Source organism: Thermobia domestica, chromosome 14, assembly GCF_964235325.1.
Source record: "Thermobia domestica chromosome 14, izTheDome1.hap1.1, whole genome shotgun sequence".
Taxonomy (NCBI): domain Eukaryota; kingdom Metazoa; phylum Arthropoda; class Insecta; order Zygentoma; family Lepismatidae; genus Thermobia; species Thermobia domestica.
In genome coordinates, this window is record NC_137467.1 from 120,077,720 (window position 1) to 120,105,692 (window position 27,973).

Consider the following 27,973-nt stretch of genomic DNA (forward strand, 5'->3'; position numbering starts at 1 on the left):
GGCATCATTCAATAAAAGTCTCAAGAGAAGCACGCGTACTATAGCCCGTGAAAGTGGTAGTCGCACATCAATCATGCGGATTATGTCTCTGAATAAGTGGCTGACCCTGATAAGCTGCAACTTCACCATCACCTTACAGAAGATGATGCAACTCGTCGTCTGGAATTTGCTCAATGGACCACAGAGTAGCTGCGACAAAACCCTACATTTGCCTCTGATGTATTGTTTACTGATGATAGAAACTTTTAAGTGTCAGGCGGGCTTAAACAGCACATGTTGTACTGGTCGGATAGTAATTTGTATTCGTTTGACGCATCCGCAAGTGTTTCCGGTTAAGATTATGGTGTGGTGTGATGTGGTGTGTTGGAGACTCATGTAGAATCCATTCTTCATCGACGACACCCTAACGGCGATGGATCATTCGCGCATGTTAGATGACATCTTGCCACCAATGCTATCGGAAGATTAATCATTCCCTACGTTTTTTCCAGCACGATGGCGCCCAACCCCATTACGGCACCCGTGTCTGCGAGTACCTCGATCAGCAGTTTCTTAATGCTTGGATTGGTGGCGAGGTGTTGTGGAATGACTACCTCATTTCCCTGATCAGACCTGTGGGGAATGTGAAGTTTGTTGTATATACGGCATAAATTAGGGATTTCCAGCATCCCAATGAATGAATTTTGGACGCTTGTTCCAACGTTACAGGTAACACTTTGCGCAAGGTTTTATGTGACTACCTGTAAGAGTGAGTGGTCCTTGCCGAATGACTAACCTCTTTTGTTGGGGAGAACAACAAAGAAACAGTCATAAGTTCATAATGGTTACTGCTAGAGGAAAAATAATAATGCCATTTAACTTATACGAAAATTTGCCATTAAAATGATAAAAAATATACACTGTGATTTCCATTTAAGACAATTGCGTAAAATATAATCCCAGATGGTGGACATCATTGTGATGCGACCTCAAATACTTCCCCATTCCTATTTCCCACTACATTGTTACTTAGGTTATACTTTGCAACACTTACCATTTATTAGGATGTTACACACTTTTGAACACCCTGTATATTGCGTTATTCTAAGTAAGGAAAAAGAAAAATTCCATTTTCTTTGTGAAAATTACATCCAAAAACTACTGCTAATTAAATTCAGTTATATTTGGGAATAAAACAAAATATTATGTATTCTCTTGGATAAATAAAAAAGGAATTAAGTTCTACGTCCCACTTTATGCCAAAGAAACGGATAAATACAGAACACCACTTAAAAAGGTAATTAGTGACGAGAATAACTATTATTTTACGTTCAACTTTTTATGCATGCTATGCTCGTAATCGCAAAGTAAACAATACGACCAGAGTTCGAATCCCTCCTCCGTTCCACAGTTTAACGTTTTACAATAAGTCACTGATCTTTAAAATACAGTAGGCAGGGAAAACAATTTTTTATGCAAATTACTTGGCTGAATAACAAGCGAAGTATTAGAATTTATATTTTTGTGTTTAATAAACTACACATCCTGGTTTAATGGTTCACTTACACACAAAAATTTGTTAAGAAAAACTTTGTCACTCTTCTCTGCTATTCTCTCAGACGATGATTATGGCATTTCAGGCCTTCTGCATTTTTATTTACGGCTACTTTATTTATTTATTTTTCAAATATACAACCTAACATCTGGCAGGGATTAAGTTAGTAGTCGAATTTTCCATGTGCATTTAAGTGTTAAAACTAAGGTAAAAATATCCGCTTCTTGCTCTAAAAGTTAAAATTGAACTTTCGTTTTCCGCAAAGCTATGCGCCACGTAGACAAGTACTGATCTACTTTCTACCCTGAAACGACACACACACATGCACACGGAAGAAATGTGAGTGACTAAAAATTTTCGTTATTCATTTCAGCAGCGCAAAAGTTTACATTATCATCTTCAATCTAAAGAGAAATAGAGAAATAGAGAGAGAGAGAGAGAGAGAGAGAGAGAGAGAGAGAGAGAGACAGAGAGAGAAACGTATCTGTGGTTTTAATATGTAACTTTCATGCCTTACAAGAATGCGAATCCGAATTTTCTTTACACGATTCGAATTAACGTAAGGAAAAATTACTCGTGGACTAGCACAATCGTGGAGATTCTGGCGTTAGATCGATTTTAGACTGATTTGCTTCTAGTGTTTTATAACTTTAAATAATATACGTGGTTTTTGTTCTAAAACTAACTTCTCAACTATAAAAAATTGATTTTTTTCACAGCTATCTTAATGATTTTTTAACGTCGCTTTTTACTCTATTTCTTAGCACATATATTATAAAAGGGGATTCAGCAGTAAATTTCAGAACTGCAGGAAGTGATAGGAAATGTGGTTCTGCGCAAGCTCCTACAAACATGTTACTACACACCATTATATAACCTTTCTTCATCAAGCCACAAAATAAGTTACTTAAAAAAACAGCGGAGTTAAAAAGAGATGTTTTAAAAATTTTGAAAATTAGAAGCTGAAAAGAAGTTCGACAAAGATCTATTATATAAAACCAACAAGACAACATATATATATAAACAGTACTTATGAAATAACTTCAGACAGTAAAAATCAAAACATACAGATGGAACTTTCTAGAACATATATAGGTTTTAAGACCAACTTCCTACAACTTTGATTTTAATATGTATCAAAAATATGAAAAATTGTCTTCTTCTCACTTTCAAATGAACTGGGAACTGGATTTTTTGTATAATAATAATATGAGCAAAGTTAAATTAATTTTGTACAACTTTTTATTTTTCAACCCTTGTATGGGAGAAGCTTTTCAAATTTCTCATATAACAACTGAATGTGAAACTCTAAGTTGATTATTTTATATAAAATAAATGATTCGTTAGCACACATTTAGCAAATACTTTTGGTCCCGAATATGATTATGTTTCTGCAAGAAAGAATATTAGATTTACATACTAATGTTCGTATTATCAACACTTCATACATCACAACTCTGTTCTGCATGCTAATAAAAGTAACTAGGAATATTTGCAATTACGTAAGTTCAAAAATACACACACTCGTACTTTACCGCTAAGCCATCATATGTCTTTGACGTTATCAGTGAATAAATGTCAAGACATTAAACCATAAAACTTTTGTATGACACTTCTTAAATATTTAGGTTACAAAGTTTCACCTTCTTTGATCGAAAGGAGAGTGGATGAACAGAAGAGCAAACATGAAAATATTTTGAATTTTGGAGTTGACGTTTTTTTGTTCGCATTTTTTTCTTTTCTTTCTTTCATGTCTATTTTTAGTTGTTTCCTCTTCTGTAAATGAAGCCTCAGTAAAATAGTTTTACTGTTGGACCGTATTCATGTTTTTATCTGATTCTTGGTAAAGAATTGCCGAAAGGGAAGAAGAAAGAATTATATATATATATATATATATATATATATATAGGTATTATATCCCAACCAGTGAATAAGTGCAGGTATTGTAACTAAAATGTAAATAGCAGTATAACCAACTGGTTAATTTGAAACAATTGTATTACAGATCTTATTGTCCTATTAATAATAAAATATTTCATACGTATGTTCAAGTTACCAGAAATACTGTTTAAAAAGTTTTGGAAGTTATTTCTAGAACATATTAAGTCTCCGAAAAATATATATTATATATTATATAGGGTGTCCAAAATCGCGAAAAAGCCAAATTTCAAGAGGCCCTGTTTCGATTTCGAGAGACTGTGGATGGTGTTTCTTATCAGCGTAAAGAAAGCCACGCATACATAAACCTAAAGTGCATATTTCATCAATTATCAATAGGTGTAGAGGGTATTCCCTACAGAGTGTAATTCTCAGATATTTTTTCAATAGAGTTTTCAGATATACCCTGATTTCAAGAAGGGTCCAAAGGAGGTAGGAGGTTAAACCTTGATAACAATGTACATCTAAGGCTTCGGAGGGAAGTCGGAAGTGTTAGAAACCGGCAGCTCCATGTCTCTTTGTGTTCAGAATAACGTGTGATGATACGTATTTCGTCACGGTATATTTCACGATTTCTTCACTTATAAGCGTGAAAGAAAACATCGCACCATGCGTTTTTCCAAGTACGAGAAACACTGCTGCTGACGGTCCTTAACACTTCCGACATCGCGCCAAAGTATTCCGTGTTCACAGCTATCAAGGCTTATCGTTTGCCTACTTTGGACCAATCATAAAGTCAGAGCATATCTCAAAATTCGATTGATGGCATGTCTGGGAATTTCACCTTGCAGGTAATAATCTGTACATCCATTGAACATTAATGAAACATGCACTTTTGGATTGCGTATGCCTGACTTCCTTTATGCGGATAAGGACTACCATCCACAGTCTCTCGAATTCGAAATAGGTCCTCTTGAAATTTGGCTTTTTCGAGATTTTGGATAGCCCTAGCTCTGAAACTAAGCACTTTTCGCCATAGGTCCGTATCAATTTTTTCTCTTATTTTGATATGAGGAATGATATATATTCGTTTTGAAATAACTTGCGAATAAATTAACCTGAGTATTGTACAATGAATCAGATTCCCTCTATAACAATGAAAACTGAATGAAAATTTGTCGATTCGGCTCGTTTTGAAGTAATTCACGAGAGAACGTATAGGGTGTGTGTTATCTCAACGTTCGAATATAGCAGTGATAAATTAGACGGAAATCATGCAGTTACTTCTTACACCAATTTATGAAGATGGGCACTAACTTTAAGTATATAAGCCCAGCATTTTGAATATTTAATTTTTATTTATTTATTTTTACAGATTTTCATTTGCATTATTTTAATAGTTTAACATGTACATAATAACATGCACATGTCTATAATGATCAAGTATTTTCCCATAAGCCAATTTCTCTTCTTTCTGTAGTATTTATTATCTGCGAAAAATTAATCAAAGACATACTACTCGCTTTACATTCACACTTCTCAGTACGGCTCTCTACCCAACAGCTCAAGTCTCACAAACTTAAGTATTCTTCTTTCATGTGCAGTTAAATGTATGAATAACAATACTCAATTAGATGTCTCTATTCTCATCTCTCCAAGGCCTTTGATTCTGGCAGTCACATTCTTCTTCTCCACAAGTTTTCAAATAGGTTTAATGTACACTCATGTCCAAAATGATTGTCGCATATCTATAACTGTCTTCTTTAAGAAGAATATAATATGATAATGATTTTGCAGGGTACTTTTAATACTGATACTATGTGTATAATCAGGAAATGTATATTTCTGGTAAATTTCATAACAAAAGAATTACAAGTACGAAAATTAGAATGAGTAAAACAAAACGTTGCTAAATGGACAAGAAAGTTTCATTTTTGTTTTATTGTTCTTATTTACTGCTCTTTTGACATGAAATTTGCCACATACATGTCTTTGCCAATTATACACGTAATAACATTGTAAGAAATACCGGGCAAATTCGTTAAATTATATTCCTAGAACACCATATTTATAAGCATGCGACAATAATTTTGGACATGAGTGTACATGGTAAATTTATCTCTTGAATCATGCCAGCTACCTGAAGGGCCGTAAACAGAAAGTTGTTCTTTCAGGGGCGACTTTTAACCCCCAACCTGTGATCTTGGGGGTGCCTCAGGGAAACGTACTAGGGCCCCTGCTATTTGTGCTGTATATGGACGACCTCTACTCTCACTTATCAGCCAATCCTAGTGGAGTTTTACTTTTTGCCGACGATTGAAAATTATATAGAGAAATATCATGTTACCATGACACAATTGCCCTACAGGAAGACATAAATTATCCCTGTTCCCTTCATATACAATATTAACGATTCCCCTATAACACATTCTCCTAGTCAATCTTGGTATAATCTTTGATTCGAAACTCGCGTTTTCTGACCACATCTCCTCAATAATAAAGAAATTAATGCGTATCCTGGGGCTTCTTTACCGATTCACTGAACTACGCACTGTGGCATCATTAGCAACATTCTATAAAACTCTAATAGCACCGAAGATCAAATACTGCTCTCCCATATGGGCAATGGCCGCACCTAAACATCTCTTGACTTGAGTCTGTTCTCAGTTTCTTTATTGCAATAGTACGTTTTCGTGTTCCCGCACTTCGAATATTACCTAAGAGGGAAATTTTGCGATATCTTGATATCCAGACGCCGGGAGTACGCAGAAATAACTCAGATCTGAAGTTTCTTAAGATAGTTAATGGGAACCTAAGATCAGAAACCCTACTTCAACAACTATCCTTACGTGTCCATTCCCGCGAAACCCGGAATACCCACCTATTTCATCTTGCACGCCCTAGGTTGACAATGTATACAGAGGTCTCTTTTTCACAAAGTACCGAACTATTATAATAATCTAACTAGTGAGGTGGACATTTTTTTTCGAGCTACCCGGTGTTTGAAAGAGCAATAAAACGAATGCTGGCCAAACAATATTACGTGTGCACTCTTTGTTGATATTATTGACGTTACTATTGTTATTTTATTTTTTTATTATTTATTTATTTATTTATTTTTATTTTTATTTATTTACTTATTTTATTTTATTTTTTTTATTTTATTTATTTATTTTTTTTTTTTGTTCTTGCTTGTTAACATTTCCCTGTGTAGAATGGCAAAAATTATGCTCTATCTGGGAATTTGTTCAATAAATAAAATAAAATGAATAATAAAGATCACTACTGGTTAAAGACTAATTTGCCTTCGATTGAATTCTCTCTGAGATAACAATACAGCGCTTTTCAGAGAGAGAGACAAGGAGGAAGGGAGGTTTTATTAAACCACACTGTACATCTGATACGTTTAAGCTATAGGCAACTTGTGCTTCCAGGTTAAACTCAGTCCTCTCAACTCACTCGACACATGTCATTAAAACTACGTTAAACAGGAAAAAAAAAGTGTTACCACTATTGTGCCTTAAAATACAGACACAAAGATAACATTAGATTTCTAAGTTTCAAAATCACACTGTTTATGAAGAGAGTTTATCGTCCTATTCAGCAGCGAGGCTATATGAATGTATATGAAAAGAGTTAGTAGAATTAATTTTTGTCCTCCTAAAAGTTGTGAATTTATTATATGCTGAAAGAATATAACTTACGTTTACACCACCCATACGCTCATTTTTATAACAATTTTATACCAATTCTACCAAAGGGATATATTTCGATAATGATCCTAAAAGAAAGATACTCTGTGATCAAATTTTATAAGTCAATCTCGAAAGGCAATCTTCCCAAGCCTATAAACCGTTTAAAACTGAAGAGAAAATTATTTCTTCACCTCCATTTCCCCCAAACAGTTCATATTCCTTGAATAAATGAAATTATTATTATTATTACTTTAATTTAATATCTCACTGATATGCCTTTCAGTCTGAAGGAGAAAGTTGACTAATGAAAATGAATGATCGTAAATTTTTTTGTGCCCTACGACCGGGAATCAAACCACGCTTTTCAACATTTCCCTTATGGCGACACCTATTAGTACACACAAGTTTATACGACACCAGGCTCCCACCAATAGAAATTTTTGTTAGGGAGATCTAACATCGAAAGATCGGACTAACATCGTGCCGACTCACTCACGAAGGACTCCTGATAAAAATACGTTGTACTGATCTTTACATAGGTCTAGTTAATATAATTGTCAAGAATCATTTCAGGACAAAAAGATAAACAGTTACACAAGTAAAAACATTATACAATTATATATAAATCGGGAAACTCCCGCCTTAGCCATTAGGAAAATCCTGTTATTACTTTAAATGTATTTGTATATAAAATTTTAAGGTCAACGTATCATAATCACTACGCTAAAACTGAGGTATTAAATTACAAATTTGGTATGTAGATATCATTCAATAAAATTAAAACAAAATCAAATCCAAGCTGATATTGGATGCTGCGTAGGCAGTAGATAAATTTAGCCAATTTCTATCAATATATTTAAGCAACCTCGGCTTCTTTATAAAACAACAGACATTCAGACAAGTAGAAATATATAATTTGGTTTCGTTTCGTATGTTTAGGCTTAACATCCTTATGAAATACCAAGGTTATCATGGAGAAGACTTTCGCTTAAAGGGACACCTCGAATCGCTACTTGGTTTACACTTGAAAGATGGGTTGTGGTTTGACCGAAAATTGAACACGGGACTCCTTGATTAAAACGTGAAAAGTACATAAACGTAATGCAGATGGTTTCATATGTGGAGACGTCACAATGAAGTTCACACGATTTAAATCATTTTTCGTTCTTTTTTTGTTTGGTTTTAACCAATTGGTTTCTTTGAAAAAAACAGCTGGTTTAAACCAGCCAACCCTATATATATATATATATATATATATATATATATATATATATATATACAAAACCACAGCACACTCAATGCTACTACCGACACTCTAGGATGTAGCGGCATCCAAGTTGGAAAGCTCTTCTAATTATCAACCCTAAATTAATATGTTAGTTACTAACATCGTCATTCCTGTTTTATACACGTTGCTCCTATTTTATAATGAAATCGAAAAAAAAAAAATGTTATACAGTTTGCTTAATACAGGTAGAAGCTCACTGAATTGTCGATTGTACTACGTTGTTCTTGCATTGTAATTTCCATGCACATATTGCTATCCACAATGCGTTTTTATTACTGCAGAAATGATGAACATTTCTACATTCAATAACAACTATTTATTATGGTTTCTTTATTAAACGCAAACAGATCTGACCACTTGTAACAACTAAACTGCAAGTTTGAAAAACCGTTGGATACACTGTAGCAGTAAGACTCTCCACTACCCTGTCCCCCCCCCCTACCCTCATAAAGTAACTCAGTAGAAACAACACTAGCGTCCCAGCCACAATCAGCAATGCTACCCTGTCAAGTAATAGAAGTTATTTATATTTACCTTATAATCTTCGTAACAAATGGGATGATATGTCTTGTCTTCTACCCGTATAGCTTCTCGTAAATGCCACTCTTCAGTTTCTTCGTTGTAGAATTGTTCAAACGCTTCATGACATACAACACAAACGTTGTCTTCTTTGCCAGATGCAGGTACACTCGGGATTTCCTCTCGATCTTCTTTATGCTCCACTACTTGCGTTTCAAACCAGCTTTGCGCTGGAAAATAAATATTACGTGAAACTCTTCGGCAATAACAACGTGACATTTATTACTATCTTTTGACAATATAAGCACTTTACATATATATTATACAATCTTTTTTCATCATGGTGCGCCTGATGATGCTAACAGTACATTTTATTTTCGTTTCGTTTCATTTGGAAGTCATTATTATCCGCACTCGTTTCGTGAATAGATTGAGTAAGCGTTCATAAAATCTAGGTACATATTAAGATTACATTTTTATGCTGTATTATTATTATTATTATTATTATTATTATTACTTTCATGTATATTCATTGTAGATAATCTATGCAATGTGGCGGCTAATACTGAATTTCAGCAGCTGTTTACACTGGGACTGAAGTGTCAAAAACCTGAATACAGTTCAGTTGCACAAAATGATATTTAATATTAATAAAACATTATGATGTGTTTATTTAAATGAAGAAACGAATGCCTAAAATTGTATTACGTATAAGAAGTTAAAGCGTTAAAAGATTTAAGGGTACTGCAGATTCCAATTTATCAAAGACCCAGATTTTACCAACTGATCCATATTAATCAGAATTTCATTAATAGCTTTCACACGGATGAAGGCTTGTATCCCAAACAGCAAACATTTAAATCAATAGTAGTTGGTGGCTTAGGAAAAGCTTCAATAAATTAATTAGTTTCTACTAATTTTGTGTTGTTTTAACTAACAAATTTCATCAATGTCTTCCCTCATACCTACCGTGGATGCAAGAAGAATATAACAATCTTACCTCATCACACCCTCGAGAAAACTCATTCTACTTTCGCATCAAAGTTGAAGATTTTCAGCCAAAATACTACAGAAATTATACTTAATTACACAGAGAGGATATAATGATATAAAACTCTTTCTTTCTTGCTTGCTTTTTTTTTTTTCCTCTCGAGTATTTTCTAGGAATTCAGAATAAAAGTATGTTAAAAAAAAAGTTAGTAACGATCTATAGCAAACAATCAACTGTTTAAAAGTGTTGCGAATGGAAATCAAACGTGGAAATTAGTTTGAAACAGATAATGGTTGTAAAATTATTGATAGATGTCACATACGTAACATCATTTTTGAAAATTTAGGATATTGATTTTGTAATAAAGATATCACTTATATCGTAACAAAGTTAATACTGTAATTTGGGAAGCGATCATGCAATTACACGACAATATGAAATTCAAGGAATTAAAAATGTACGACTGGATCGAGAATCGAACCTAGTCTTCGGTTTACAGTGTCAGTGCGCTAACTGTGATTCGGTAACAGAGATTAGTGTATGGCATGGCAACCTGCAATCGAACTTTCAATTCTTCAACCAGCTATTCAGTTTCACTCGTTAGATTTTATTCCTTCCTGCAAAAATGTGCTGTCTCCCCCATTTATTATATAATATGTAATCAAACCACCATAAATGATTATCAATTTATTTGAATTTGAAGGGCTGAGCATTTTCACTCTCAATTTTCACAAAATTTACTAATAGCCCGTATAATATGTTTATCTACAGAAGATTAAAAATGAATCATTGCCTACTGTTATGCTATCTTAGTTTCATTATAAAAAAAACACCCTCCGATTTCCTTATATTTCATAGATAAATGATTCATCAAGAACTACATATCGTAGGGCATTTTTTCTTTTTCTTTCTTTCTTTCTTTTTTTTTTTTATTATAACGTTTACTAGTTGTGTGAGCTTATTAGTAGCATTTTTTGTATTTTGTCGACAACTAACGAATTTGAGCACATTTCATAATGAATTTTGTTTCGATGGTTTTTTTGTACTTCATTTTTTCGAAATTATGAATATTTAGTGTTTTGGATATATATATATATATATATATATATATATATATATATATATATATATATATTTCATGTTCCTAGAACATGGTTTAATTCATTCTTAGAAGAGCGAAGACCAGATCAAAACTAACTTAGCTTCGAAATCTCAACTTCCAAAATAAGCAAAACATTTACGATCGTTACATTTTCTTCTGAATAGGCCCGTGAACAACACAGGAATTGCACACGCGTGTGCGCAGTAATCAATAAAAGAAAAAAAATCTCAACGTCCTGGTCATTTGGAGCCCATCTCGGCATTCCTAGAATTAATATACCTAGGGAACACCTACTCACCCCTATCTTCTAAATCTTCTATCTCTTCAAATTGTATCCAGTCTGATACATCATAATACCATTTTCTGCTTTGAGCCTTCTTCACATTATCCTTCTCACGACGATTCTGCCGGAAATGCCAATCCAAATGTTGGCTGTATTTCATTGTTTGTTCTGGTGGGAACCTCACACCACAGGAGCTACACTGAATTCCACTGTACAGAAGAGTAACCATTCCAGGCTGACGACTGTAACAATACAATGCATAAGTTGTAATACTTTTGGAAATAACAATGGATCTCGAATATTTTTTTCTTTGAAGTCAAACAAACTATTCTACACAACTGGCTTAAAGACTGTAAAGAATAATGCAAATATTTGCCTTCTAACAATTGGACCCTTTTTCTCCAACATTGGACCCTTCGCTGATACTTTTCTGTTCTTCCCCTCCCTATCTTGTGGTGTTTAGAGAAAAAGCTGATAGCTTTTATTTTTATATATATACACGTACCAGTCAATGAATACTGACCATCTACATAACAGTGTGCAAGTTCGCCTTTCGTATAGCAGTGATCATACGTGTCAAGGATGTCATGATATATCGGTGATTGTCCGCTGGTGTGACCGGCCGAACGGTGGCCTTCAATAGAGAAATGTAAGTGAGATTTTCTGGAAAGACTGCATATGGCTTTTCATGATGTCCCACAATTCCTAAATGGGGTTTAGAAAGTATGGAAGATAATGGAAGTACGCACTGTTTCCTGCATAGAACATGCGCGATGGTTAGGCGAGTTATTTCCGAAGATATTACTAACATGAAAAAAGAAGTGCAACATGGTAGGACGTAGCCTGATTCCCAGGAGACCACAATGTTCGACACTAGTCTTGCGTTCGTCTATAACATCGAAGGTCATAGTTATTACTATTACGTAAACAGGATCTGAACACCTGCCGTTGCTGCCCTTCACTCTTGATATATACGATGGCTCTAGCGCCTCATCGGATTTTCATCGAACATTCACCTGCTCATTCACAATGGAGTAAAAAATCGTGACTTATGATATCTACCACGTAAACCCGGATGAGGAACGGATCACACCAGAATAGTCTGTTAGCATATCCTATACGTGGGGAGTGTACAGCATAGACAGTATGTTTTTACGTTGACACTGTTGTACTGAGTAGCGTTTGTGCGCCCACACCTGATGCTATATGCAACAGTCACCTTGCTTCTGTACAGTACTGTGAAGTATTGCCGCCTGTTCGTTACCTGTCCCTGTTGACAAACCCCGCCAAGCCCGTACTGAGAAAGAGGAAGGGACTCCACAGCAGGTAGGTGCCTAGTTCTGGAGTGTCAAAATCCTTCTGAACATTATTGCTAATTATTGTATGATAGCCTATCATACCTATTCTTGGGAGAAGTAAGTCATCGCTGTGCAAAGGCATTGCTCTTCTTTATAGTGTAATGTTGTACAGTGGTGGACATAAGTGAGGGATCCCTACTTGGAGAGGCGATGCACCAAGAAGCCTCTTAAAGGGATCATTAACATGGACCAGAATGGGTCCGGGTGTGTACGTGGTACGGTGGTTCAACACGGAGGATGAACGAATTAAGATAGGCAATGATTGCCGCACTTACCAGAGAACGGTAATGCTTCTCATATGGCAAGGTCTGTCTTCCACAGACGATCTACATCAATCATAGGAACCGGTAAAATACGGTGACCTCTGCCGTAATTACAGGAAGAGATGAGACCCTGTCGCCCTTGCCGGGAAAATAGGCTTGTCTAATTCCAATGGTGACGTACACGTACCATTGAGTCCGGGAGGGTGTTAGGTATCTTAATGTGTTTGTAGTACCTCAACATATAAACTTGACGTAGTCAAGACTGTTCAGTAATAAGAATTCGAAATTATATTTCTAGGCTTTTGGCATCTATGGCCATTTTAGCTATCACATATGAAGGATGACGTTCTTCAGCGATCACACTATCCGAGGAAGTGGGGAAGAAAGAAAGGAATGAGGAAGAAAGGAAGCTGCCTGGTACCTTTCTGTAGCATTCACCTGGTGTGAATGAAAAGGCTTTTTTAACTTTCCAATCGGATGTCTTCACTGCGAATTGAACCCAGGACTGCTTATATCAAAAGCGAGAATGCTAGCAACTATGCTACGTAGGACCACCCGAGGATGAGAGCTTCGGCTGCTTCCCAAATGAGCGCTCGGATGCCAACACTGCATATGTGATAGGACTTCTAGCTCAATACGGGAGTTTCTTAGACCAGTAAGGTATAAATGGAAAACACTTAGTGAACCAAGGACCTGTACAGACTAGGGTCGGTGGAGCTTGATGGGCTTAACCCATTACCATCTGAACGTTTTGAGTACTGCACAGGCAGCAAGAACCACCGCAAAGCCACGTACTCCGGACCAAATATAACAGCTACGAAAGGTCTCTACGGTGAGGTTCATACCCATCCCAAAACGGGAAGGGGGAAGGGAGTGAGATAGACCCTTGGATCACACAATGTCTCTGTTGACATCTTTTAATACGCTTTCACTACGTTCTCAAATTTTCCATCAGTGTAGTCATTAGTCTATTAGAACCTCTCAATGTCATTTTTCAAATACTGGTATATACACTATGTGATCGAAAGTATCCGGACACCTCCCCCCCGCCAAAAAAAAACATACGTTTTTCATATTAGGTGCATTGTGCTGCTACCTACTGTCAGATACTCATTATCATCCACCTCAGTAGTCATTAGACATCGTGAGAAAGCAGAATGGGGCGTCCCGCGGAACTCACGGACTTCGAACGTGGTCAGGTGATTGGGTGTCACTTGTGTCAGAAGTCTGTACGCGAGATTTCCACACTCCTAAACATCCCTAGGTCCACTGTGTCTGATGTGATAGTGAAGTGGAAACGTGAAGGGACACGTACAGCATAAAAGCGTACAGGCCGACCTAGTCTGTTGACTAACAGAGACCGCCGACAGTTGAAGAGGGTCGTAAAGTGTAATAGGCAGACATCTATCCAGACCATCTCACAGGAATTCCAAACTGCATCAGGATCCACTCCAAGTACTCTGACAGTCAGGCGTGAGGTGAGAAAATTTGGATTTCATGGTAAAGCGGCTGCTCATAAGCCACACATCACGCAGGTAAATGCCAAACGACGGTGTAAGGAGCGTAAACATTGGACAATTGAACAGTGGAAAAACTGTGTGAAGTGACGAATCACGGTACACAATGTGGCGATCCGATGGCAGGGTGTGTTATGGCGAATGCCCGGTGAACGTCATCTGTCAACGTGTGTAGTGCCAACAGTAAAATTCGGTGGTGGTGTTATGGTGTGGTCGTGTTTTTCTTGGAGAGGGCTTGCACCACTTATTGTTTTGCGTAATATTCTCACAGCACAGGCCTACATTGATGTTTTAAGCACCTTTTTGCTTCCCACGGTTGAAGACCAATTCGGGGATGGCGATTGCATCTTTCAACACGATCGAGCACCTGTTCATACTGCACGGCGTGTGGTGGAGTGGTTACACGACCATAACATCCCTGTAATGGACTGGCCTGCACAAGAGTCCTGACTTTAATCCTATAGAACACCTTTGGAATGTTTCGGAACGCCGACTTCGTGACAGGCCTCACCGACCTACATCGATACCTCTCTTCAGTTCAGCACTCCCTGAAGAATGGGCTGCCATTCCCCAAGAAACCTTCCAACACCTGATTGAAAGTATGCCTGCGACAGTGGAAGCTGTCATCAAAGCTAAGGGTGGGCCAACACCATATTGAATTCCAGCAGTACCGATGGAGGGCGCCACGAACTTGTAAGTCATTTTCAGTTAGGTGTCCGGATACTTTTGATCACTTAGTGTATATATATATATCTTGAAGTTAACCCACGAGAGCGAACTCTCACTACTGACTGAATGCTAGCCTCATATCTATGCACTACCAGAATGCTAGCCTCATATCATTATAGAACTCATATGGCAACACAATCGAATCCACTATTCGGATAGATGGATGGTCATAATTCTTGATAAACTTAAAAAACAATGGTATGAGATTAAGTCTTCTTTTGTTGGTCCAAGGAATAAGTTCTTATTGTCCTATCCGCTGATATCTAAAGCGAACACCCAAAGCATATAAAACAATACAAAGCAAAGTTTCTTCTTAATTCAATGATGAATCAAATTACGCCAATTCCGTGATCATTCCAACCTCGTGATTCAATGCTCTGTGCATATTTCAGTTTTCCACTGGTTTGGAAAATGACCGCATCGCGGCGGTACTTGCTTTTCCTGTAAACCGTTTATGACATGGCAGCAAACTATTTGAGTTGCTAAACAATACGATGTATCATTCAACCAACCAAATGTTATCACTCCTACATAACGTCCTTACAAAACCTCACCATCCTTTCTCGAAGATCCTATATATGTGTTGTAATTTCATGTAAACGAACTAAATTGGAGTCTTTGTCAATGATACCCTTGAAACTTGAGGCAGGAAGACAATGATACTGATGACATAGTGGATTAACACTACTATTCGACGAAGCTGAGTTTTCTATGTTCGTATTCTACCCACCACTCGTCAAATAATTTTGGAAGTTGAATTATATTATTGACCAGTTTGTTCAGCGTACAAAAATTATGACTTTAAAAAAATGATAATGAACAGAATTGTAATATATCTCCAATTAAACGAATTACGTACATATTTTCATTTCTTTTCTTTCTTTTCAGGGTAGGTTGGGGAAAACAGCTAAGAATAATATAGATCAGTCAAACTAGCATACTTACACTTTGAGACTTTCTGGTGTAAAATCTACAGTTTTAATTTGCTTTGTCTCGTCCTCCTTTTTAGTGTCTGTAGCTGTATTAGAGGGTAAAATACCAGTAGCTACTAGCCTCTGGAACAATTCACCTACATTAATATTTGAAGGTAGAACTGGCCCTCCTTTTTTAATATTAGAGAAATCTCGTCCTGCAAAAAATAGATACATACAGAAATAAGTAAAATACCAATAAATAATACATAATAAAGTTAATCTATACCTAGAGAGAAATGCATACCACAAACGAACTGATCATTATGTCTTCGAAACTCTCTTGAACGAATGAAATGAAATTTCCCTGGGTTGCTATTCTTAATTCCTAGGTGCTTCTTATGAAAGGACTTCTAAACATTTTTCTAAAGAATATTACATACTGATCTGATTTCCGAAAGAAAGGAGACTTCCATTGAACACATTTCTTCCCCAAAAGGTTATTAGGAACATCTTTAAATACGTTATGCAGAGCTCTTAGAAATTCAACTATTCTCTATTCGTTAACTGTAGCCTTAAATTCTTCATGCAAAATAAATAACCCACAGTCTTCTATCAAGTATTACAGATTCATTTGGGTACGTCTTAATATTTGACTGGAATATATGCAGAAAGTAATCCACCCATTAAAATTAGAACTTTTTTTTTTTTTTTTTTTTTTTTTTTTTTTTTTTTTTTTTTTTTTTAAAGTTCAAGGCTGAAGGTGTCTCTTTGAAAGCGATTAAAAGGTCGAAAGCTGTAGAATTCCTTAAAAATGCCTGTGTCAAATAACGCGTGAATACTTCCCTTTTACGGTTCTTTACAACTACACATTAACGTCTTCTTCAGCAACTGAATTAGTTCGCTTCTAAAATATGATGATAACCGATAAATTAAAGTATATGCTATTTTGTCACGTTAAAGATATTCCAGCAATCTTACTGTCTGAGAATATAAGTGATGTTTTCACACCTTCAGCAGCGATACGCATTGATGTCATTACACTTTAAATACACCACAGTCATTCTGGTTTTATAATGACATATTTTATATGCTGTGTTTTATAATGCTATCTTTTACTAAGAATTCATCTAAATTACTTGGTTTCGTCCCAGAATTCGTATCCACTTGCATCGTAGAAACCAAATTTGAGCACGCAACATCACCAGAAATCTTTAAAGTTCTGTACAGATGAAGTACAAATAGGATGACATTGCAAGTAACAAGGTACTGGCATGTTTTCTTGATTTATAAATGCATCTTTTCCTAATACTGAAATGGGAGTGGCCATTTGCATATGCTTTTTACCTTTCGTGTGACTTGCTACCGCTTGCCGTCCTATGTCACTCAGCGAAAAGAGATTCCGGCAAATGTTGCAGCAAGCAAAAGATTTTTCAAGTCCAAACAAGCTTCATTCTGCCGTCACAACACCCCAGTACAACCAAAATCACATCAATGTAAACACAATTAGGTTAAAATAATTTTTTAAAAAAAATGGATATCCGGCCAATAAACCAATCTGAGTCCATGATCTTCACCAAGTCACAACATAAAAATCAAGCCCTGTTTCATCTGCGGCACCATATGGAACAATAACATCATTCCTCTGCGGAAGATTAGTGATCTAGGCGATCATTCGGAACATGGGTTTTACCAAAAGGGTGATGAGGCTCCCAACCACCAACTTGAGGACCATTGGCTATATTACTTCCGAAGAACTATGCGCTGGGGTACTTAATGAGACAGATCATGACATCATTACGAATGTATAATTATTGATGGAAAATATTAAATAAAGCTTACAAGTCCAACAATAAATATTGCATTATAAGCGCGAAGTATGAAGTACATTTTGGTGCACATACATATATCCATATTTGAAGATCCAAAGTCCGACGAAATTAGTTTGATTACCCACTGAGTATTGACTCATTGCATACACTGCTGTGCAAATTTATCAACTATTTTCGTAAACTCATAAGCATTTCCGGAATAAACTTCTTTGTGAGTTAAAATACATTATAATCAAAACACAGCTTAAAATACAGGACGAGTCAAAAGTCCTTGGACACCTGCATAAGTTTGAAAATTGACGGGAAAAGTAAAAAGTGATGATGGGAACAGATTTTTGATGAGGGGCCGCAACTTTTGGAGTGTATGTCATTCATGGCCGCCATCTTGAAATCCGCCATTTTGAATTCGTCAATTTTTTAAATGGGAAGGGGGGTGTATGACACATCAAATAACACTAGCTTGAGCTCAGGAATTTAGTGGTGTAATTTTTTTTTCTATCTTGTACAGTTTAGAAGTTATTAATGTTCAAATGTGGGAAATTACCTTGATACTGACCCAGTTCTCTCTCTGTTCCAGGTGATCTAAAATGGGTCTGACATGTGAACAGAAGATCGAAATCATCCTTATATCAGGGGAACGCAGCTACCGAACAATAGCAGCTGACTACAACAGACGGCACCCAGACAGAAAACCGGTATCGCACAGCACGGTGGCTCACGTGATCAGCAAATTCCGGGAGACGGGCTCTGTTCAAGATAGGGCAGGTACTGGGCAACCAAAGACTGCCACCAATGAGGAAAGTGCAACGGTGGTTTTTGCGTCGTTTGTGAAAGTCCTAAACAAGTACCCGTCGTGTGTCCCTAGCATGTGCAATAAGCCAATCCTTCGTTGTCCGGATATTGCACGCCAATCAGTGGCATCCTTACAAGCTGCACATGCAACAAACTGAACGAGGATGACCCTGATCGCCGGTTGGAGTTCTGCATGTAGGCTACTGAACAACACGAACTGGGTCCTGCGTTTGCCAAGGGCATACTGTTCAGCGACAAGGCGTATTTCACTTTGAACGGGGAGGTTAATCGACATAATTGTCGATACTTGTGTGACGCAAATCCGAACTGGGTTGACCCGAGTCGAGAACATAGTCCAGCGAAGGTGATTGTGTGGTGTGACATATGGGACAACCGCATCATTGGGCCATTTTTCATTTACAACACCTTAACTGCACCACAGTATCTGATGCTGCTGCAGAATCTTGTGTTCCCTGCCGCACTGAACGCGGAAGGCATTTTCCCATCTTATTTTCAGCACGATGGAGCTCCTCCACACTTTGGACTTGGTGTCCGTGAATGGTTGGATGAACAACTGCCAGGGAAGTGGATTGGTCGCCGTGGTCCCGTGGAGTGGTCGTCCAGATCCCCTGACTTAACGCCCCTTGATTTTTATCTATGGGGATATCTTAAGCAGCTAGTGTATGCTGAGACAATCCGTGATTTGAGACACCAGGAGGAACGCATCCAACAAGCCTGTGAGCAAATTTCAGGCGACATTCTCCTCCGTGTGCAGTCAGAATGGTTGCGGCGACTACAGTTGTGCATTGCACGGGATGGACAACACGTAGAACATGTGTTGTAGCATTCTGTATCAAGGTAATTTACCACCATTTAACATTAATAACTTCTAAACTGTACAAGATAGAAAAAAAAAATACACCACTAAATTCCTGAGCTCAAGCTAGTGTTAATTGATGCTTCATACACCCCACTTCCCATTTTTTAAAAAATGACTTGAATCCAAAATGGCGGATTTCAAGATGGCGGCCATGAATGACATACACTCCAAAAGTAGCGGCCCCTCATCAAACCTCTGTTCCCATCATCACTTTTTACTTTTCCCGTCGATTTTCAAACTTATGCAGGTCCAAGGACTTTTGACTCACCCTGTATATAAAACGATAATCATGCCTGTTGTTCTGTATGGTTGCGAAACATGGTCGCTTACTCGGAAGGAAGAGATTGAAAGTATTTGAGAACAAGATCCTAAGACGAATATTCGGATCCAAGAGAAACTGGAATGGCAGAAACTTCATAACGAGGAACTACATAATTTATACGGTTTACCCAACATTGTTAGGGTCATCAAGTCTAGGAGAGACAGGTGAGCAGATCATGTAGCCAGGATGGAAGAAAATAGGAACGCTTTCAAAATCTTAAATTAGAAGACCAATAGGAAAACGAACATTATGATGACCTAGGCGCAGATGGAAGGACAATGTTAAGATGGATCTCGCAGAAACAGGAATAAAGAGTAGAAGCTGGATCTAATTGGCTAAGGATAGAAGTCAGTGGAGAGCTTTTCTGAACGTGGCATTGAACCTTCGGTTTCCATAAGCCATAGAGTGAGTGAGTTAGTTATAATCAAAACACAGAAGCTCCAATACGAGTAACCGTATACCAAAATCCTTTCATTTGAAATGAAATGAAATCTCTGAGTTTTACGTCCCACAGATATGTCGGTTTGGCTAAAGGAGACAGTGATGATGAGTAATGAATGAAATGGTGGAATAAGAAAGTGGGAGGAAACGGGAGAACCCGAGGAAACCCACGCACACGGTGTTCGCCCACCACAAAGTTCACTTGTTGGGGCTGGGATCGAACCCGGGACCCCAAGCACCAGAGGTGAACGCTCTACCACTGAGCCACCGCAGCTCCAATCCTTTGATTTGTGATAAGTTACCCTCACTTAATTGACGAATAAAAACTCCAATAAAATCGAAGTGGGAACGAAACAATTTTTCATTGGATTGTTGATCCAACTGCATTTTATGGATGATTCACAAATATAACATACATACTGCATAAGTGAAAACAAAATATATGCGCACAACTACAGAACCTAAGTTTGTTACACATCATTAGCAGAAAACACAGGTAAGCCAACTAAAAAACCAGTGCCTAACCATATCTGAAATACTCATATTTTTCATTTCAAATATTTTAAAAATCTCACTAGCAGAACCTACGCTCTCTGCACAGCGCATCATTCACATATCGCATGAATCTCCTTACCATTCCTCACAAGTTCTGTACATGTCTCTTTACAGACACAAGTGAAAGACGCCTTGTTAAAATTGGCAAGGGGTATCATAAACAGGAGATTTTTTCAATATCTCGCACCATTTGTAAGACTGAGCCTACTTCGGTTGGTTTTTAATTCATGTATGATCAGTGTTTTCTTTCTTCTTGCATGCAGTATGTAATAAGCAAATACATTACACACAATTAATTATGTCAGTAATATATAGTATGCTGTTCACTGGGCAAAACACTCCAAACAATAAAGATTCATCTTAGCCTGGAGAATTAGTTATCTTTTGTTTCTCATTATCATTTGGACATGAAAGAAACGCCTGAGAGATATACAACCCCTGTATATAACAATGTTGTGTTGGAACGTATAGCTCATAGGATATGAGGTTTTACTTTTTAAACTTTCAACATTTCCAGTGTACCCTTAAAAAATGTAATAAAGAAATAACGGTCACGTTTTTTAAATATTCAATTAGAACTGGACAATCTACACAAAATTTGGAATCGATCAACGAAAACGGCACATTTCTAGCATTTGTGGTTTCCTAGATCTCATTGTCGAAAGGATTGGAGACAAACAATTTTTCTTTGGAGACCTAGCATATTAATATATAGACTAGTTGAACCTGCGCTCTCTACACAGAGCATCATTCACATATGAGCATGAATCTCCTGGTCATTCCTCACAACATCTGTACATGTCTCTTAACAGACACAAGTGAAAGACATCTTTGATAAAAATCGACAAGAGATACCGTATAGGGGAGATTTTTTCGATTACTTTTTCAATATCTTGCACCGTTTGCAAGATTTGAGCCTACTTCCGGTTGGAGTTTGTAATTCATGTATGATCAGTGTTTTCTTTCTCCTTGCATGCAGTATGTAATAAGCAAATACATTACACACAATTAATTATGTCAGTAATATATGGTGTTAATTGGGCAAAACACTCCAAATAATAAAGATTCAACTTAGACAGGAGAAATGGTTATCCTTCGCTTTTTATCATCATTTTGCCATGAAACAAACGCCTGAGAGATATGCAACTCCCATATACAATTATGTGGTGATGGAATGTATAATGCGTAGGATATGTTGTTTTAGTTTCTTTTTTAAATTTCAACACTTCCAGTGTACCTGTAAAAATGTAATAAAGAAATAATGGCCGCGTTTTTTAAATATTCAATTAGAACTGGACAATCTACGCAAAATTTGCAATCGATCAGTGAAAACGTCATCTTTCTAGAGTCAGTAGTTTCCGAGATTTCATTGTCGAAAGGATTGGCCACAAACATATAAACGTCCACAAACATACACTTTACAAGAACTCTCAAGATGGCAGCAAAATTCATTTGCTTTGATTTTCGAGAAGACTTATTAAAATACAAAGACTTTGAAAAATAGTTTAATAAAAACAGACTTTGTGAAAAAATATATATTTAAATAATTTATTTAAAGTACATATACTTTAAAATATTTGTCCTTTTTAAACGTGAAATCACAAATAACCGTAAATCAAAGGTTTGAAATCAAAAGTTACAGGTTGGAGCTGAGGAGTTTTTACTGCTATTGTAGCATTTTAATAGACAGATTCTTAGTAAACCTGAATTCCCTTACTCATAGCGTAATTCCCTCACTATTGCAGGTTCTCTAAAATTCCCTGACCTTTCCTGGTTTTGCAAATTTGTCGCCACCCTGTAAGCTCTGTTTTTCGTTTTTAGGAACATGACCCTTGCTTATACTACCAAAAATAATCCGCCAAACACAAAATTGGCTTTGCCAATACGAGACAGACAGAATAGAAATGGATTAAATCACCTAATTCCTTTAGGACTATAGTTTGTGATTCAAAAGGAAAGCCACCGACTCATAGCAGAGTAACTCCTGTGGAAATCTATCGTAGCAGTAAATATTGCAATCAAATATCACATAAAGGATTTCATTATTAAAAATGCTCTTCGCTTTGTAGAAGCTATAATTTAAACAAATCCTTAGAACCTAGAAAAGCTAAAAACCGACAGATCATTTGCTAACTTTACCTGTAAGATTTGGATCCTGATTTTTCTTCTGTTCCATATCTTGAATTTTATAGCTAAAGCCCGACGCTGGTGCCACTGCTGTTGGCATTAAACTTGTCAGTAATTCTAGAGGAATTTGTGGTACTCCACCACCTGCACCTGCACAAATTGGAGAAGTTTATAAACAAATATCCAATCATTTCTAACAGTACTATTTCTACAACTATTCAATTATATTTTTAACATTAAAATATCTACAAATATTCTATCATATTTCTTCGTTCCGTCACTTCCTAATTGTTTTATCCCAAGATTTTATTACAATGAAATATTTATAATTTTCTATAATAGATTTTACTAATCAACAAAACAATTCAAAGTAAATAGGTTTTTACACAAATTATTCTTATTTATTCATTCAGTCAAGCCATATTATAAAATATGGGGGGATCTTTAAAACAGTAAAAACCCGTTGGCCTCTGTTCGTTCAACAAAAAACTGTCCGACTGCAGAGAATAGAAAGCACATAATTCTCCTTCGGCAGCTACTAACAGATTATAGGTTTCCATAAATTTATCTGTAGTATATCTGACTTAGTCATGTATCTAACCTCATTATTCCCGCGGACAGGTCGTTTTATCTGGTGAAGATATGCACAGACTGATCAGTTTCCATCCGAACAAATTAAAGCTTTTGCTTACCTACGATATCCTACCCCGTCACCGCTGATGTAAGTCCGGGGGATGAGGGGGACATATCCCCTCTAATCTTGGAACTGGGAGGAACTGTCCCTCCAATAATCTGATTTGAAATGTGTCTTTTGAGGAGAAACGTGATGATTTGTGTCTGCCACACAAAGGAAAGGGAGATGAAATTAATGTTTCCCCAGAATAAGTATCAAATTTACTCGCCTCCCAACGTTGAAGACAACTTTCCTCCCCTGATCCTCCACAGCTTTGTTTTTAAACTTTTTTTTTTTTTTTTTTTTGAAAGTATAGTCTTACCCGTCCCCTCTATTGCTGCAGATAGATTTGTGCCGCTGCCCGTCACCACCGATCATACTCGATAAGATAGCCATCGGTATCGCTGTACCAGGAGTATATTGTCTCACTTCTGCTTGCAGACTTTCCAGAAGTCATTTACTATGTAAACACAATGTGATAAAGGTGCTATTTGAGAAGTCGGAAAGCACAGTACTCCATGGGACTAGCATCTAGACTCTTAATAGGAATATTTTCGAACAGAGTAACGTGAATACCAATCGCAGCTGCCAGCGTCGTTTAGAAGGCCAGTGGTTTTGGCCGTGTCACTTGAACTTTTGTTCTAGCGCAGTTCCATATGGGGTATCGTCGCTATAGACTGTTGGTACTTCGTCTGTGTAAACTGGAGATAGGACATAGTCTTGGAAATAAGCAACAGTTTCTTCAACCATACGAATCTCAACGTTTCCTCTGTAGTAAAAAGTAGGTGATAGTCCAAACGTTTCCAGTCACTTAGGTAGATCTATGCTTCGTCCATTGTCAAGTCAAGTTTCCAGCAGCTACCTGCTAAGTGCGCTCGCACAACCCTCTTCCCTTGTTCTTTTGCTCCGTGATATGCCGTGGTGTTAACGTATGCATTCTGGCCTTGCGGATAGTTTTCAGCCTCAATTTGTGATGAATGCACGATTCACTGTTGATTGGAAAATGAAATAAAATTTTGAGTTTTACGTCCCACGGTTATGCCGGTTAGGCTAAAGGAGACGGTGATAATGAGTAATGAATGAAATGGTGGAATGAAGAAAGTGGGAGGAAACGGGAGAACCCCGAGAAAACCCACGCACACGGTGTTTGTCCACCACAAAGTTCACTTGGCGGGAGCAGGGTTTGAACCCGAGACCCCTAGCACCAGAGGTGAACGCTCTACCACTGAGCCACCGCGGCCCCACACTGTTGATTGGGCCACATATAATCGACCAGAGATGGTAAAAGGTGGAGATGGCATCTGTTACTGAGATGTTGACTTTTTTTTTTTTTTCCTATTGGGATCCCCTATCGAAACTGGATGTCGCAGATCCCTACCACTTTCCATTTCAATTCAGGAACAATGGCGGAAACAACCTACCTTGGGACGATTAGTCGTTGGCAAAACCAACTCTACTTATTACTTAATTTTCTCTCTGAGGTAATCAATAGCATAGCCGGAAGTGGTAGTAGGTTTCGTTTTCAACAAAGGGATAAAGTCTGATACGAAACCTGTTCTTGGAACATTTAATTCGTATCAAAAAGTCGCTTCTCGCTATCTATTACTCTCTCTACGAGGGTCAATAAACGGATAAGGGCGGAGATGGAACCTACTCCTGAGGCCTGAATCAATATCAGAACTTTCTCGCTGTTACCGTTTTCCATGTATAGGGATTAATACCGAAACCGGAAGTGACAAACTTTTACCACTTTCGGCTGCAACTGAGGGATAATGGAGATGAATCCATATTAGAAAAAACTTCTCGCTATATTTTACCGTCCCAGCCGAAGTACTCTGACCTGCCGACAGACGCATGGAGACAGTTGTTCTATACGATTTCCCATACTTACGGTTAGTGAAAAAACTAAAATGCCTATGGGTCTTTTTTATACTATGCGTAAGTATGGGTAGACTCTTAAAAACGTTTGAAAAGCCACATAGCCACTGGCTGCGGAACCCCGATAAATTTGAAGTTTAAGGTACAAAACTAGTAAATATAATAAAATTCATTTGTTCACGTGTGCTGATTCAAGAGTCTCTTATTCAGAACGTGCGATAGCAACATGGAACATTCACACGGTATTTACCACCGCAGATAAGGTCCTCTCAAATCATTGTGGCTCAGCACGTCCTCAGACGTGACTTAATGAGAAGACAACCCCAAGAGCTTTACCATCAAATCACAGGTGAACAAGTAGAACACAGAATAGATAATTTCTGAAATTGTTACAATCTATTCAGTGTATCCATACAGTCTGGGTGCATAGGGAATTCTAACAATTTGTTTTTGTGTTTTTCCAGATTGAATGATGGCTCTGTCTAAAGAAGAACGAGTCGAGTTGGTACTCAATGATAGAACGTACAAGCCTACGTCTTTCCGAAAAGCTCTTTCGGAAGACTTTTGTACAGAGCCGCCGTCCTGCCAGTCGTACCAACATGATTTCTTCTGCGCTAACACTAGAGTTCATGCTCTTTCCATCAGGAGAACTTTCTGTCCTGCTGAAGTACACGAAGTACTCTAATTTATAAACATGGTAGGGCTTCTAGGATGTTACATCCTGCCGGAAGGACGTTGTACGTTCTATCATTAAGTGGACAAGACGGATGATCATATCGCAAAATTGCGGAAGGATTTAACCTTCGACACCCTTATAGTCAACCTATTTGTTTTACTGTCGTCGGGATATTAATCACCAAGTTTAAAGAAACAGACAGTGTGTTGGACAAACCCCGTACCGGACGACCAAAGACTTCAGACGAAACGAAAGAAGCTGTCTTGCTGAGACTTATCTGAACATGCTGAGAGACAAATTGATGCGAGCGTCTGGGTGAGGGACTTCCAGACTGGTTTCAGCAGGATGGGGTCCTTGCCCATTTTGCTGCAGCTGTTAAGAGATTGGTTGAATGACAACTTTCCTCACTAGATTGGGAGAAGAGAAGAGAAGAGAAGGTCCCCACATTCATCAGACATTTCTCTCCTTGATTTCTTTTTCTGGGGAAAGCTCAAAGAGAAAAGTTTACTTGATGAAGATTAGAAATTTAAACCATCTAACAAGACATTACCGTCAGTGTGCTGAAATCGACGGCAATTCAGACCTATTCCATCAAGTTCACCTTAATCTTGCAAAGAGAATCAAATTATGCATTGAGCAGCACAGAAATGTTGAAAATATTATTCATTAACATTAAACTGACTAAAATGTGTTTTTACCCATGTACCCAGATTTTATCGACACCTTGTATTACGTGAGTTCTGGCGACTGGGAACGAGAACACCTAATGCGAAGAAACAATGGCTCCAACCGTCGTACGGGATCTCACACGTCATTCAAAGAAGAGGAATCGAAGGCAAACCAGATTTTTCTTTGTTTGACTTCAGGGGACTTCCTCTTGTTGCCTGTGCTTCTGGTGGAACTGTAATGAATACGTACAGTGAATTATTCCCTACTTATGTGTATATTGTAGTTACGAATACGCTGAACCGTGGATCTTATTAATGACGTCCGAAATTGTGTGAAAAGTATCTGGCTTGATGAAGAAAGAAGAAAAAAAAAAAGAAAAGAAAAAAGAAACCTGCAAATCTACAACACTGCACACGTCGAGAAAAAAAAAAAAAAAAAAAAAAAACTCTCGAGAGAGAACTCACGATTTGGAGGCATAGACGTTTTATTCTGCACATAGTCCGGATTTCGCCCTGTCAAAAGGTTCGGAAGTTATAGTTATTTTCACTGCCTGCAACGTCGTAGGTACAATATCGAGGAAATGCGACAAAGGGTGAGTAAGCTACTACAATCAAAATCTGCAGCTTAGTACCAAACTAACATTGAATTGATGACGGAAAGACAATGTAGACTGGTGGACAATGTCTACTCGGATTGTGTCCACACCTTTGTCTGCAGCTGAAAGTACGAAAACCAGTATAATTTCCATTTACCTGGTAATCCATATCAACAACTAATACTAAAGTATGTCATGATCTAGTGATTTTATATATTTAGTAGGGTGGATCGAAAAAAACTTTTTTTTAGTTTCCGAGTTGCTATACCGCGGAAAAGTTGTGGTCAGTGATGACTTGAAAAATAAATAAATAAATAAATAAATAAAAAGTGTTGAAATCGGTTAATATCTTCCGATCGCGCAAAGAGTCTGAAAAATTTTTAAAAGCACGAAAAATTTAATGTTTTTGTACTTTTTATGAAAACAAAATACTTTCGTATTTTTAATGCTATAGTGATAAAACGT

The 27,973-nt window shown here is 37.3% G+C and overlaps 1 protein-coding gene across 4 annotated transcripts in view; it reads right to left on the reverse strand.

Annotated features, from left to right (window-relative positions):
• LOC145670295 (uncharacterized) overlaps positions 1–27,973 on the reverse strand; it is a 244,463-nt gene that overhangs the window by 40,450 nt on the left and 176,040 nt on the right. For all 4 annotated transcript variants that reach the window (XM_081738762.1, XM_081738760.1, XM_081738759.1 and 1 more), the window contains 4 exons: positions 23,030–23,167; positions 16,103–16,286; positions 11,306–11,532; positions 8,930–9,144 (listed from right to left, as the gene is read on the reverse strand). In XM_081738762.1, coding sequence (XP_081594888.1) covers positions 8,930–9,144; positions 11,306–11,532; positions 16,103–16,286; positions 23,030–23,167 — 764 coding nt within the window. The remainder of the gene's footprint in view (positions 1–8,929; positions 9,145–11,305; positions 11,533–16,102; positions 16,287–23,029; positions 23,168–27,973) is intronic.